The sequence below is a fragment of the Papio anubis genome, chromosome 10 (assembly GCF_008728515.1).
Source record: "Papio anubis isolate 15944 chromosome 10, Panubis1.0, whole genome shotgun sequence".
In the NCBI taxonomy this organism is placed as follows: domain Eukaryota; kingdom Metazoa; phylum Chordata; class Mammalia; order Primates; family Cercopithecidae; genus Papio; species Papio anubis.
The window spans coordinates 91,833,771-91,848,014 of NC_044985.1; the positions used below are offsets into that span (position 1 = coordinate 91,833,771).

Consider the following 14,244-nt stretch of genomic DNA (forward strand, 5'->3'; position numbering starts at 1 on the left):
AAAAGTGTCTTGAACGTAACAAAAGTAGTGGTAAGGCAGCTTGAAATCTTCAGCCAAATTGTTGAATTGAGTCTATCTGTGAAAATTTTAGGGACTGTTACTTATAAACATAAAACCAGACAGAGACAATAAGATTGCAATTTTTTTGGTACCAGAATTCTTTCAGCATCTTTAAGTATTATTAGTGCTTTGTGTACTATATTATTTTAAATTATCTCTAAATTATAAATCTCCTTTCACCATGTTTATTAAATTCTTACCTGTTTTTTTTTTTTCTTTTTGAAGAGGAAAATGGCTGTTTTGCTTTTTAAATAAAAGCTAATGGGAAAAATCAAATTAACAAGAGAAATCTTAAAGTAGACAGGAATCTGTGCATTTAAGAAGAATATCCATCTTATTGTTTTTCTCTGATTTATAACTCTTGAGTCACTTGCTTTAGTTTATTTTCCTTTCCCCTGCAAAATCTGAACATTAAAAGCCCCTTTTCTATAGTTACTTGATATGACAGACAGGTCTGCTTTTACAGAAACCTTTAGCAGTGAGGAGAAAAATCAAACAGGGGAAAATAATTTACTCTAAAACGCCTGACACTGACAATAAGTGGGATGACGAAGCAGTCGAAGAGGCCAAAATGGCCTAGGACGCCATAAGGCTGGTGGTTGGGTCAGTTAGGTTGGGTTTCCCCATACCACTACATGCCCTTTCACAAAGCAATGGTATTTTTTGTTCTTTCTCCTTGTGTCCCTTCCCTTACATATTTGCAAGAACAATTCAGATCTAGAAAACATGCTTGTTATTTACTCAGAAACCAAGGAAAGATGAAGCAGGGGATGCCCTTCAGTGCTGATAGCCAAGATGCAGACAGATCAAAAGCTAAATCCAATTTAACCCACCTCAGGCAGAAAAAGTAATCGAATTAAACTTCCTCTAAATATGATAAGTTTGGGGCTCTTAAAGCCAGGCACAAAGAACCAGGTTAGAGTGAGCTGTTAAGTAAATGGATGCATTGAGCTCTAGCTGCCCCGCCCACAGCGTGTTTGATAAGCTGTTGATTGCCTCGATCACTTTACTACCCAGGCTGACAACTGATTAAGCTGCTTATGGGGCTCCAGGGGCTAATGGCTTGGCCACCAGGAATACCCCTGCCACTGACTTCAGTAAGCTGCTTGGCATGTATAGTTTGATTATTAAAGGAGGAAAAAAAGAAAAGGGGGTGGAGGGAAAGACAGCAGGGTATAGGAAAGCCTTAAAAAGCAGGCTGTACGATTCCAAATGGATACATTACTTTGACACCCTAAAATGAATATGGAATTACTCTGATTCTTTCTCTTCGTCAGATATCGAAACTCACGTTTGAAAGGCTCCTTCAAAGAGTACTCACTTTGGAGCCCACCTATTCTATTTTAAACCAGCTTTACAAGAATGTTCAGTGCCTTTAAACATACTTCTCAAACGATAGAGTCTGTGTCCTCAGGCACTATGATCAGGTAGACTCCAGAAAATAGATAAATGTATAACAAGTGTTTTAACCAACTCTTCCCCTTGAACAACAATTTTAAGTAAAAATATACCTCTTTCCACCCTTGCCAGCAGACCACTGCTGCCTGACTATGTAGTAAAGATCAGGCAGGACCGAAGAAGTTGGGAGAGCTGGTATGTGCAAATAGGTTTCAACTTGACACATAAATGGAAATGAAAACCTTAGTCTTTTCTTAGAGCTCTCCAATTAAATGCTCTAACATCATGTCTGCCATTTAATTTAAAATAACTTTCTGGCAGGGAGCAGAGGCTCACACCTGTAATCCCAGCTCTTTGGGAGGCTGAGGCAGGTGGATCACTTGAGTCAGAAGTTCGAAACCAGCCTGGCCAACATGGTGAAACCCTGTCTCTATTAAAAATGCAAAAATCAGACGGGCCTGGTGGCACACGCTTGTGATCCCAGCTACACAGGAGCCTGAGGCACGAGAATTGCTTGAACTCAGGAGGCTGAAGTTGCAGTGAGCCAAGATCACACCACTGCACTCCATCCTGGGCAACAGAGTGAGATTGTCAAATAAATAAATAAATAAATAAATAAATAAATAAATAAATAAATAACTTTCCTAGCTCTGGGGGGACAAAAAGAACATAAAATTCTTATTAAATTAAAAGACACAAAAAATCCTTGAAAAGTAATTTAAAGCCAGAAAAATGACTGAAGTTATTGTAAGTATGGTTTTTAAGTTGACCTAAATTCTTCTGGATAAAACAACCAGAGAGGAAAACAACAACGAAAGAACAGAATCACAGCAGTTTGAGATACACTGAAAGTTGTCACAATTATTATTATTAGTTAATGAACTCTTAAAATAATCATTATCGGCCGGGCGCGGTGGCTCACGCCTGTAATCCCAGCACTTTGGGAGGCCGAGGCGGGCGGATCACAAGGTCAGGAGATCGAGACCACGGTGAAACCCCGTCTCTACTAAAAATACAAAAAATCAGCCGGGCGCGGTTGTGGGCGCCTGTAGTCCCAGCTACTCGGGAGGCTGAGGCAGGAGAATGGCGTGAACCCGGGAGGCGGAGCTTGCAGTGAGCCGAGATTGTGCCACTGCACTCCAGCCTGGGCGACAGAGCGAGACTCCGTCTCAAAAAAAATAAAAAAATAAAAATAAAAATAAAATAAAATAAAATAAAATAATCATTATCTAGTGTCCAACAGTTCTTAGGAGTGAGTTGTCGATTTAAATGATTAACCAAAGCTTAACATATTTAGAATTTTGGGCTGAACACACAAGAGGCCAGTTTCTTCCTAGCTGCTAATCTGGCCAATCATTAAAAGTACAAGTGTGGCCAGGCGTGGTGGCTCACGCCTGTAATCCCAGCACTTTAGGAGGCTAAGGTGGGCAGATCACTTGAGGTCAGGAGTTCGAGACCAGCCTGGCCAACATGGTGAAACCCCATCTCTACTAAAAATACAAAAACTAGCCAGGTGTGGTGGCACATGCCTGTAATCCCAGCTACTCAGGAGGCTGAGGCAGGAGAATCGCTTGAAACCGGGAGGTGGAGGGTGCAGCGAGCCAAGATCACGCCACTGCACTCCAGCCTGGGCGACAGAGCAAGACTCTTGTCTCACAAACGAAAGAAAAAAAAAAAAGTACATGTGCTAATAAAAGTATAAAAGGATGATTTCAACTCTTACATGCTATGTTATGTTTTACTAAACTTTAAAAGCCATTCAACTTTTTGGCTTGAGCACAAGTCAAGGGCTTAACACATTCAATGCCTTTTACATCTTTTCATACAAATTTTTAATTGGTAAAAGTCACACCCCATAAAATTTACTCTTTTAAAGTAAACAGTTTAGTGGTTTTCAGAATATTCACAAGACTGTACAACCATCACTGCTGTCTAATTCCAGTACACTTTCATTAGCCTCCAAAGAAACTCTTTATCCATGAGCAGGCACTCCCCATTTCTTTACTCTCCCCAGGCCCTGGCAACCACTAACGTACTTTCTGTCACAATGGATTTGCCTATTCTAAACATTTCATGTAAATAGAATCATACAGTATGTATTCTTTTCTGTCTGGCTTCTTTTACTTAGCATGATGTTTTCAAGAGTTATCCATGTTGTAGCATGCATCAGTACTTCACTTCTTTCTATGGCAGAATAATATTTTATTATACGGCTACAAAACATTTTGTTCATCCATTCATCAGCTGATGAACATTTGGGTTGTTTCCACTTTTTTGCTATTATGAATAATGCTGCTCTGAACATTTGTGTACAGGTTTTTCTGTGGACATATGTTTTCAGCTGTCTTGGGTATATACCTAGGAGTAAAATTGTTGGGTCATATGGTAACTCTATGTTTAATTTTTTAACTGTTTCCAAAGTGGCTGACGTACTTTGCATCCCATCAGCAATGTATAAGAGCTCCAGTTTCTCTACATCCTTGCCAACATTTGGTATTGTCCTATATATCTTTTTATACTAAGTTTTCCCCCCATTCTGAATAAGAATTATCAGGGTTTGTGATGAAAACTACCCCAATGATGGCAAAGACCAAAGTCGACAAAGAGACTTCTCCAGGAAAACAACGAAAATGAAACAGCCCCTCTGAGTGCTTACCTGCTGCAGGTCGGCGAGGGAATACAGGTGGATCTGTTGAAGGAGGTATTCTCTGGGGAAAATTCTGAAAACAAGGGCAGATAGACAAGTGAACTGCGGTGCTGCCAAAACACACATTTTTCTGACAAGTTTCAAAGTCTCATTCAAGAATTCCTTTCCTCTGCCCTCTCTACTTTCCACCTATACTTTTCCTCCTAAGCCTTCTGAGAAATATCTTTTTCTCAGATATTTTTCTTCCCAATACAGACACCAGAATGGAGGTAAAAGTTTGATCTTTGACTTCTAATGTAATCTTAAGAGCTACAAGCACTGTGTAGTGGCCCAGGCCTGAGGACCAGAACATCAGGTTTCTTGTACCAGCTGTGTTCATAATAAGCTGTGTGATCTCTGCCAAGTCCTCAAATGCCCACCTGGCTTCAGCTTCTTCACGCAGAATGAGGGTGGTTTAATGTGATGTCTCTAAATATCTTTCTAGCTGTATTATTCTATATCTAAATATACTGATTTTGGATTTCAGAAAAATTGGAGTGGCCACTCGTGTCTAGAGGCTTCTATGGCTTTCATTAATGAGGAGGAGTGATACTGAATATCACATTAATGAACTGTCCTCTCATATGTATAGTGATGGCAGTTTTTGAACCTCTGTACAAATGAGAATAATGGGACAAGACATTTTAAATTAGGACTCTTCAACAAAGTCCAATATCTTTAGCTGCTGTCTGTTCACAGCATCTGAATAGATGACAATGAATGAACAGAAAAAAAATAACCCGTTATGGGCAAGCAAACAGGTTACCAAAGTGTAGATGACTGGAAAACAACATACACACAAACTAAACCCAAAACAAAATCCATGATACTAGCATTTTTCTCTTTGTCTTATTTGGTACTATGCAATTTTCTTGGGTCTTAAATGAAAGAAACCACCAATTTATCCAATTCACATTTATGACTCTTCATTATATGCCAAGCACTATGCCAGGCATTAGGAAGACAGCCCCAGTATGAGGCCAAGGAGCATAAAGTCAAGTGAGGAAAAGACACAGAAGCTGATAATTACAATACAATGTGGTAATTGAAAATGATAAAGAGTTATGCATGGGGTACATATTTTTTGAGTAGTCTAACACGGTGGATTCCAACCCTGGCTGTCTATTAGAATCACTTGGAGACCTTTTAGAAAACAACAGGGTATATGCCTGGGTAGAGCTCATAAATCAGTGTTAAAGAAAACAAAAACTCTCTTGGTGATTAGTACAGTCAAGGTTTAGAACCACTGGCCTAATAATCTTGCTCATTGGAAAAATCATTATTCAGTCTTTCAATTAAGTATGCATTAGTTGCCAAATCCTAGATATTAAATCATTCATCCTTCCATCCATCCAGTATTGATTAAGCACATACTGCATATCGGGCACTGTATTAGACTACTGAAAATGGAGCACTGAACCAATTAGACGAAGTCCTGACTGGACGGAGGACTGGGGTAGGTGTATTCTAGTAAGGACCTCTCCTGGAAAGTAGGAAAGTCGCTGAAGAATTCTGCTGGAAAGCACTGTTTCACCCACAGGAATGAGACAAGTGACAAGGGCATTATATTCTGGGAAACTGAATGCAGTTCCTAAGGCTGGGCTCCCTTCACCTCTAATGGTTCAGGGCTGCACTTGTGACAGGAAGCAGAGCACAGGCCCAGCACAGCTGGGTAGGGCATAGGAAAAGTACTCAATTCCTTCATGTAGGATTAGGTTCTCCACAGGAAGGCCCTTGTCATGGAAGGTAGACCATGGTCCCTGGAGGAACCATGAGATGTAATCAACCTCCATTTTCAAAAACACAAACACATGACAGAAATGATCAAGGGATGTCTTCCGAGATTCAAGGCCAGGACTTTCTGACTCCAAAGGCCTGCATTCCTTCTAATTTCTTGGGGCTAGGGGTGGCGGAAGGAGGGAGGTAGGTTTGAGCTGACCATCTAATTTAGTAATATCATGCACGTCTCTTCTGGATGGATGTTTATTACTGTAGTTTAGGCCGGTAGCGGTATAGAGCCACTGATGCTTTTTGAGGCAGGAAAGCCACACTGGTATGCCTCTGAAGGCAGCAGGGAGGGTGGAGAGACTACAGACAGGTGACAAAGCATGTGAGAGTCTGTTCTAGGGTAGGCAAGCGGACAGTGAAAGGAATGAGTGGGTAGATGCCGGAGACTTTTTGGAAGAAGTGAGAACATTGGGAATAAGTGAAAAAGGAGAAGGGGGTCTAAGATGACCCTGAAGTATAGAGCCTGGGGATCAGAATGGTGATGCCATTGGCCAACTGAGGGTAGGCTTCCAGGGGAGGGAATAAAAAACTGAGCTTCCCATGTGCCGAATATCCAGTGCCTGTGTGGGGAACGACTCAGGGCACTTCTGATGGGAGCACAGAGCGGACAGCTGAAGCCATGGGAATGGAGGGAATGGAGTGAGGAAAAACCTGAATGGGAAGGTGGCTGAACCCAGATGAGGGTTGTTTGTTTTTACTTTGTTTACCTTACAATCTAGAACTATCTAAAAGTGTACTTTGGTAGTCTGCAATTTTCTCATTATATTTTGAAAAGTATGTTTTTGAAAATAACTAGAATATTCACATATGCTTCCACAGTTTTTAACATTTCTCTGTATTTGTAAAATGTTCATACCTTCATACTCTTTATCCAGCTTCCCTTAATGCTTACATCTTACCCAACCATGGCATATTGATCAAAAATAAGAAATTAACATTATGCAAATTATAGACTTTATTCAGGTTTCACCAGTTGTTTCACTAATGTCCTTTTGCTGTTCCAAGATCCAAGGACCCAAACTTATCTGCAGGAAAGGAAAACTAGGGCAGTCTTTCAGTGGGACTCAAGGGGAGCAGGGTATGACAATATGAGAGACAGAGGATGTTTAGGGGTGGCTAAATGGAAGGAATAATCTTACTGAAAGGTAAATGCTTAATAATGAAATCCCTTAAATAAAGTAAAATGAAAGCAATGTGGCAGCAGTGCTAAGAAATGGAGTCCAGTAAGAAGACTGCAAAATCATTTCAAGACTAGCTCCTGCCTCTTCTTCAGGTTTGTAGAAACATAGGTCAGCTGGAGAAAGAGTTAAAAGGAAGATGAAATGATCTATGGCAGGGACAAATGCAGGAGAGCATATCTGTAATGTTTCGCTACTTAAAAATCCTTTCTGCTTTAAAATTCTAAAATTTTTATGATTAGGGATATACAGGATATCAGACTTATTTACAAATTTACAAACCAAATCATACTGGCATACTCTTCCTGGAGTACTATGCCCAGTCGGTAATCATACAGTCAATAAGTACTTACTGAGTGTCTAAAATAAGGTACTGTGCTACGTGCCGGAGATGAATACTTCAATGAATACAACTGATGAACAACAAAGAGAATTTCCAATTTCTCCTTACTAGGCAGGGTCCTTCTTGCTTCCAAACACGATTCATTATTCTTCTTACAAAAATTAACCAACTTTGGTCACAATCATCTCTAATATTCCTTCAACATTATTTGTACAGTAAGCTAAAGTGGCTATGTATTTATTTAATGTTTCTTTGTGTATATATATTTCACGTATGTTTATTTTCTCTCTCCTTTTATATGAGATTCTAAGCCCCTCCAGAAACACTTCCTCTACTGTCTTCTCCATCACACTTCAATGTCTAATACTATAATTTACATGAGGTCAGTCATAACAGACACAAAGAACTGGAAAATGCAATATATGCAGGAAAGATAAAGGAACCCAGCTTATTGTGTCTGGAGAAGATGTTGTGTCCAAGAGATTTAGTGGTGGCCATTAAAAATAAAGACTTTTAAGAGAGATAATGCCAATCATCTTTTTTTCCTCCCTGGAGGACGGGAGTTGTAGTATGAAAGCACTAAAGTCAAATATGGTAATATATTTCCTGAGAGGGAAGACTGGTAGGTATTAAAATGCATCTCTTATAGTAATGCTTTTTAATGTAAATAAAAGAAGAAAAAGTTTTTTTTGCAGCTGTTTAGAGATAGGGACTCAGTCTTCTGCTTAGAGGAGGTAAGGGTTTCCAAGGCAGGGCCAGATAACTTACGCTCACTGCTATTTATTCCTCTTTCCCCTAAGGCAGACTGAATTTGCAAGACATTCTCTAAATATTTTCTTTAGGAAGACCAAACACAGGGAAACTCAGGGTAAATATGGACCTAAAAGCCAAGCTTGGGAAAGCGTGGGCTGCGGCAACTTCCCATCTGGGTGACTCCAAGGGCTTTCCTCTGCTGTGGCTGAGGTCCTACAAGTGGGCCTGACGGGAGTCCTTTAGGAAATGAATGGGAAAAGTAGATTCCCAGAGCCAGTTTGCCTTAAACTCTGATTAGTAGAAAGGGGTCTGAAAAACAGGACTAAGGAAGAGGAGTTGTCTTGGTGGGGGAAAGGGTAGCTCAGATGTTGGAACTGTCTTTGGAAGGCTCAAGTGGAGTCACCTGTGAGTCCAAGTGCGTGATTTGTGGGCCCCCAGCTTATAGGTTTTAGGTGAAGCCCTGAGAAAAAGTGATAGCCCAGGGGGGCACATGCTGGGACATGAGAAAAGACTGGCTCCGGGTAAAACAGTACTATTAATATTTAGGAGTAGATAAACAGGAAGAGGACTGGGAAGGAGTAGGTTGACAGGGAGGAGAAAGAGCAGAAGAGCCAGCACCAGGGAAGCCAAGGAAGGAGATAATTTCATGAAGGAAGAAGGTGGTCAATGGCATCAACAGTAGTGGAGAGGTCAGATAACGTGAGGAAGACTCTCATGAGGCCTGGAAAGTGCCTGCTGGCAAGCAGGAATCCATCAGTGACCTCAGACAGGGTGGTTTCAGTGGAGGGGGAGGAAAGACTGGAGAGGGGTGAGGATTGTGGGTTACTCTTTTATGAAGTCAACTTTAAAGAAAAGGAGGGAAATCAGGCCACAGCTAAAGAAGGATGTAGGACTAAGAAAGGATTTTTTTACTCAGGAGGCTGAGGCAGGAGAATGGCATGAACCCGGGAGGCGGAGCTTGCAGTGAGCTGAGATCTGGCCACTGCACTCCAGCCTGGGCGACAGAGTGAGACTCCGTCTCAGACAAAAAAAAAAAAAAAGAAAGGATTTTTTTTTTTTTAACATAGAGAGACTTGGGCATACTTAAACGCTAACATTAAGAAGCTACTATAGAAACAAAAGCAGAAGACACAAAAGTAGAGATAATTGATGAAGCCTGGTCTTCAAAAGGCCTAAAGGAAATGGGATGTGGACCCAGCTGGAAGCTCTTTCAAATACACACATTTGCACATGTGCATGTGCGTGCAGGAAAACATACAGACACACACTCCCCCCACGGTGCGCGCGTGCGCGCACACACACAGACACTCCCAACACACAGTATTTTATTAACTGAAACGGTTCAAGTTGTTACTAAAATGTTATATAAAAAAGATTAATAATTACTCAATGGGGCACAGTGGCTCCCACCTGTAATCCCAGCACTTTGGGAGGGTAAGGTGGGAGGATCACTTAAGCTCAGAAGTTTGGGACCAGACTGGGCAACATAGCAAGACCCCGTCTCTACAAAAAATACAAAAATTAGCTGGGGGTCCAGGAGCGGTGGCTCACACCTGTAATCCCAGAACTTTGGGAGGCCAAGGTGGGCTGATCATCAGAGGTTGGGAGTTCGAGACCAGTCTGATTAACATGGAAAAACTCCATCCCTACTAAAAATACAAAAAAATTAGCTGGGCATTGTTGCGCATGCCTGTAATCCCAGCTACTCAGGAGACTGAGGCAGGAGAATCGCTTGAACCCAGGAGGTGGAGGTTGCGGTGAGCCGAGATCGCGCCATTGCACTCCAGCCTGGGCAATAAGAATGAAACTCTGTCTCAAAAAAAGAAAATAATAATAATTAAAAATAAAATAAAAATAAAAATAAAATAAATTAGCTGGGGGTAGTGGTGAATGCCTGTGGTCCCAACTACTCAAGAGGCTGCAGCAGGAGGATCAATTGAGCCCAGGAGGTTGAGGCTGCAGTGAGCCATGATCATGCTATTGCACTCCAGCCTGGGTGACAAAGCAAGATCCTGTCTCAAAAAAAAAAAAAGTAATCACTAATTTATTAAATTTAACCCATAACCTTCATTATATTAAGAACAAAAAGCTACAAACTAACTGAAGGTTATCTGGTTTAGCAGTCCTTTAGTAAACAGGATCCTTGTTGCATATGACGCTGCTGTGTTTAGGGCCTTCTGTGCATTAACTGACCTCACTGTATTGCAGGGCTATTAATCATCATGTCTGGCAGCATTTCTGCAGTGGGCAGCCCTGCTTATACCAATGCAAGCCCTGACACCAGAGCCAAAGAATAAATAAGAAGAGTCAACTCCACACTTCACTCACCCATCAAAGGAAACGGTATCACTAGCAGGTAGCACTACCGAGTTTCCTGGTAGCAAAAAACACTGAAGAAACGTGCTAGAAGATCATGAAAACCAACTAGCACGATCGCTTCTAGTGCCAACATTTTCTATTTTATCATCTTCAGAATCGCCTGACACACTGGGAAGGTAACTTAGGCTTCATTTATAGATTGCTCTAATGAGAAAGGTGAGAAAAGATGAAAATTAAAAAGGAAAAAGGTCATATATGATTCAGAGCCTTTATATGATGTAGCTGGTACTTGGGGTTAAAAATGCAGAGATAATTGCCTATGAAATCAAAGGCAGTAATCTTAACAAAAAGGTAGAAGGGCCTCATTCCATTTTGTTCCATGACATTAAGTCAAATAAATCAAGACTCATTTAACTTGACTAATTTCTGAGAAGTTCAACTCAGCTCCCACCAAGCCCCAGTGCTCACGAGAAAAAAGGGATTGGGTCAGGCTGTGAAGTAGGCAGACCCTTTGCAAGGTTCTGATAGATTTGATAATATTACCATTTTCCTGAAGCTCAGTTCTTAGAGATGCACAACCCGCATTTAAAGACTCAATGATTAAAATGGGGGAAAAATTTGCAATGGAAATATCTTAGGCTTTAAAGAAAAGACCCACAACACACACACATGTAAAATTAAAATGATAGCACAACACCAAAAGCAAACTCCACAATTTGATTCTAAATGATAAGGGTCTAAATAAAGAATATGGATAAAGATGCATAAGGAATAATTTTAAAAGGAAAACCATTTATTCACGTAGTTTTACTGTCTTCCAAGAATATGTGCTCCAGGGTAGGTAATTTGTGCTAAGTTGAGATGGCCAGTGTCTTTCCTTTGGAGGGCACATACACCCACACCGAAATCAGCAAAAAGCACTACGAAGCATCCCCAGGGAGATGCAATTTGGTGTTCTTGATATGAGCTGCAAACTCTTCCTGAAATAGTTACATTAGGCTGGATGTGGACAGGACTTGTATGTCCAGCCATACTCTGAGCTAATGGAAAAACAATTTTAAATCAAAGGCACATATTTCGATAGCAGCCTATGTGAAAGAAACAAGCTTCAATCACTTTTCTAGGTACTTCATTTTGCTAATCTCATTGGCTGAAAAAATGGCAAGATTGCACCAGATATTGTATCTTGGCAGGTAGTTACAGGAAATAAGGGTCTCTTTTACCTGCTCATTCAGAAATCGTACTTAAGTTTCTTAGCAACAATCTAAAGCCTCGAGTAGAAATATTTGGGATGTAACTTTAATTGTGATTATTGTGGCATCTGATTATAAAAATGATAGATTATATCATAGCTGTTATATACCTAGCTCAAATTTTTACGGTGTTTAACAGTTGCAAGAATATAACACTTGTCGTGCAATGAGTTTTATTTTTGTTTTCTCTTAGAAAATTATTTTAGAGGCTGAGCATGGTAGTTCACATCTGTAATCCCAGCACTTTGGGAGGCCAAGGTAGGTGGATCACCTGAGGTCAGAAGTTCAAGACCACTCTGGCAAACTTGGTGAAACTCTGTCTCTTCTAAAAATACAAAAGAAAAAAATTAGCTGGGTATGGTGGCTGCTCACACCTGTAATCACAGTTGCTAGGGAGGCTGAGGCAGGAGAATCACTTGAACCCAGGAGGTGGAGGTTGCAGTGAGCCAAGATTGCACCATTGCACTCCAGCCCAGGTGACTGAGTGAGACTTCGTCTCAAAAAAAAAAAGGAAAAAAAAGAAAATGATTTTAGAGAATTTATATATTTCATTTAATCTCAGAATAAGAGAAAATAACATCCTGGCTTTTTGAAAGATCTCTGAGTAAATAAAGATCTCTGAGTAAATAAAGAGCTATGAATCTATGCAGATTAGTAAAATTAACATATAACTTCCCAGAGTTCCTTTTGAAAGTTTTCAAATCTGTTTAGTCGTGAATGACACTGCAGACAGTCTGTAGCACCCTTTTACAGTGCTGATACTGGTATATACATAATTTGCTGAATTAGATCTCTGGAGAAAAAGAAGGGAGAGGGAGGAGCTATTAGGATATCAGGAAGATAGATGACTCGAAAACCACACTTTTAGAAGTCATCTAATGGAAAAGAATTCTTGAAGTAGAATGAGAAGAATGGTTGCTATCAAAACTACCAAAATTACCTCCTTTATTTCTGAGTCCTGATAGAGTCTGCAGCTAATCTGTTAAGGCTAAAGCCCCAGCTGCAGCTGATGAAATTTTTAACTAGCTAACTGGAAAAGTAGCCACAAAAGTCTGAGTAACCTTAAATCTTACAGAAAACATAAAGACTTGTTTTCATTTACTGAGCCTAAAGAAGTGTTATCAGCAAGTTTGAAGAGCTAATACTTACTGGTCTTTAATGAGACTAATTTAGTGCTAATATTTTTGCTAAAATAGACTTATTCTTCTAAAATTCAGTATTAACCAGACTTTGCACATTTCAGTCTCAGATTTTGCTTGTAAGATATTCCTCATATGCAGTTCAGAGACATTGCAACTCCAGTCTGTGCAGATTGTGCTTTTAGAGTTAGGCCGCCTTGGTCAGGCAGGGTGGCTCATGCTTGTAATCCCAGCACTTTGGGAGGCTGAGGCAGAGGATCCCTTAAATCCAGGAGTTTGAGAGGAGCCCTAGCAACATAGTGAGACCCTGTCTCTACAAAAAATAAAAAATTAAAAAATTAGGTGGGCATGGTGGCACACACCTGTAGTCCCAGCTCTCAGGAGGCTGAAGTAGGATTGTTTGAGCTTGGGAGGTCGAGGCTGCAGTGAGCTGTGGTCATGTCACGGCACTGAGCAACAGTGATACCTTGTCTCAAAAAGAAAAAAAAAAAAAAAAAAACCAGAAAATTCTGCCGTAAGAGATGTGTTCTTAATAAACTGCCCTCCCAGATCAAGTGTATTTGATTTACAACAGCATGCAATCTTTTCTCTCTGTATTAGATATTCCTTCTACCTAATATATTTGATTTTTTAGGCGGTGAGGGGAGAAGAGGGGGTGTTGATATGAAGTGATTCTACCAGCTCATTTAGTATTAGATTGCTCATGCAATCTTTTGTTGAGTACACTGAATAATCCCCACCTACTTCTTCCAAGATCAATGACATGTAGGTATGCCCACATATCAAAACACCATTTTCACTCATTTCATGATGTTTAGACAAATATTTATCAGCATAAAAAAGATGTTCACAATATACTAAGTGAAATGGTTAAGGATAGTATGTACAGTATATACTTTCAGGCCTGGGTGCAGTGGCTCACACCTGTAGTCCCAGCTACTCTGGAGGCTGAGGCAGGAGAATGGCATGAACCTGGGAGGCGGAGCTTGCAGTGAGCCGAGATCGAGCCATTGCACTGCAGCCTGGGTGGCAGAGTGAGACTCCATTACAAACAAACAAACAAACAAACAAAAACAGCTTTCATGGGGAAAAATCATCTGCAGAGGAAAAGGTCTGGGAGGATATGCATCAAAGTGGTAGGATATGGGTGGCTTTCTTATTTTTGTTTTCTATGATGAACAGTATTCTTTTGTAGTAAGAGAAAAAATAAGTTTGGCCAAATTGGGCAGAATCTTCATTCATTTAATTAATTTATTCACCAAGTATTTATTAGCCCCCATGATATGTATAGCTCTAAGCAGTGAATATAACAGATAAAAAGTCATGA

The 14,244-nt window shown here is 40.3% G+C and overlaps 1 protein-coding gene across 7 annotated transcripts in view; it reads right to left on the reverse strand.

Moving 5' to 3' along the window:
• The window catches only part of PLEKHM3 (pleckstrin homology domain containing M3), a 206,879-nt gene that overhangs the window by 81,074 nt on the left and 111,561 nt on the right, over positions 1-14,244 (reverse strand). For 6 of the 7 annotated variants that reach the window (XM_009182899.4, XM_031651488.1, XM_021923918.2 and 3 more), the window contains one exon: positions 4,115-4,178. In XM_009182899.4, coding sequence (XP_009181163.1) covers positions 4,115-4,178 — 64 coding nt within the window. Of the gene's footprint in view, positions 1-4,083; positions 4,179-14,244 lie in introns of those variants that run through there. The other variant, XM_009182904.4, reaches the window with a different exon arrangement.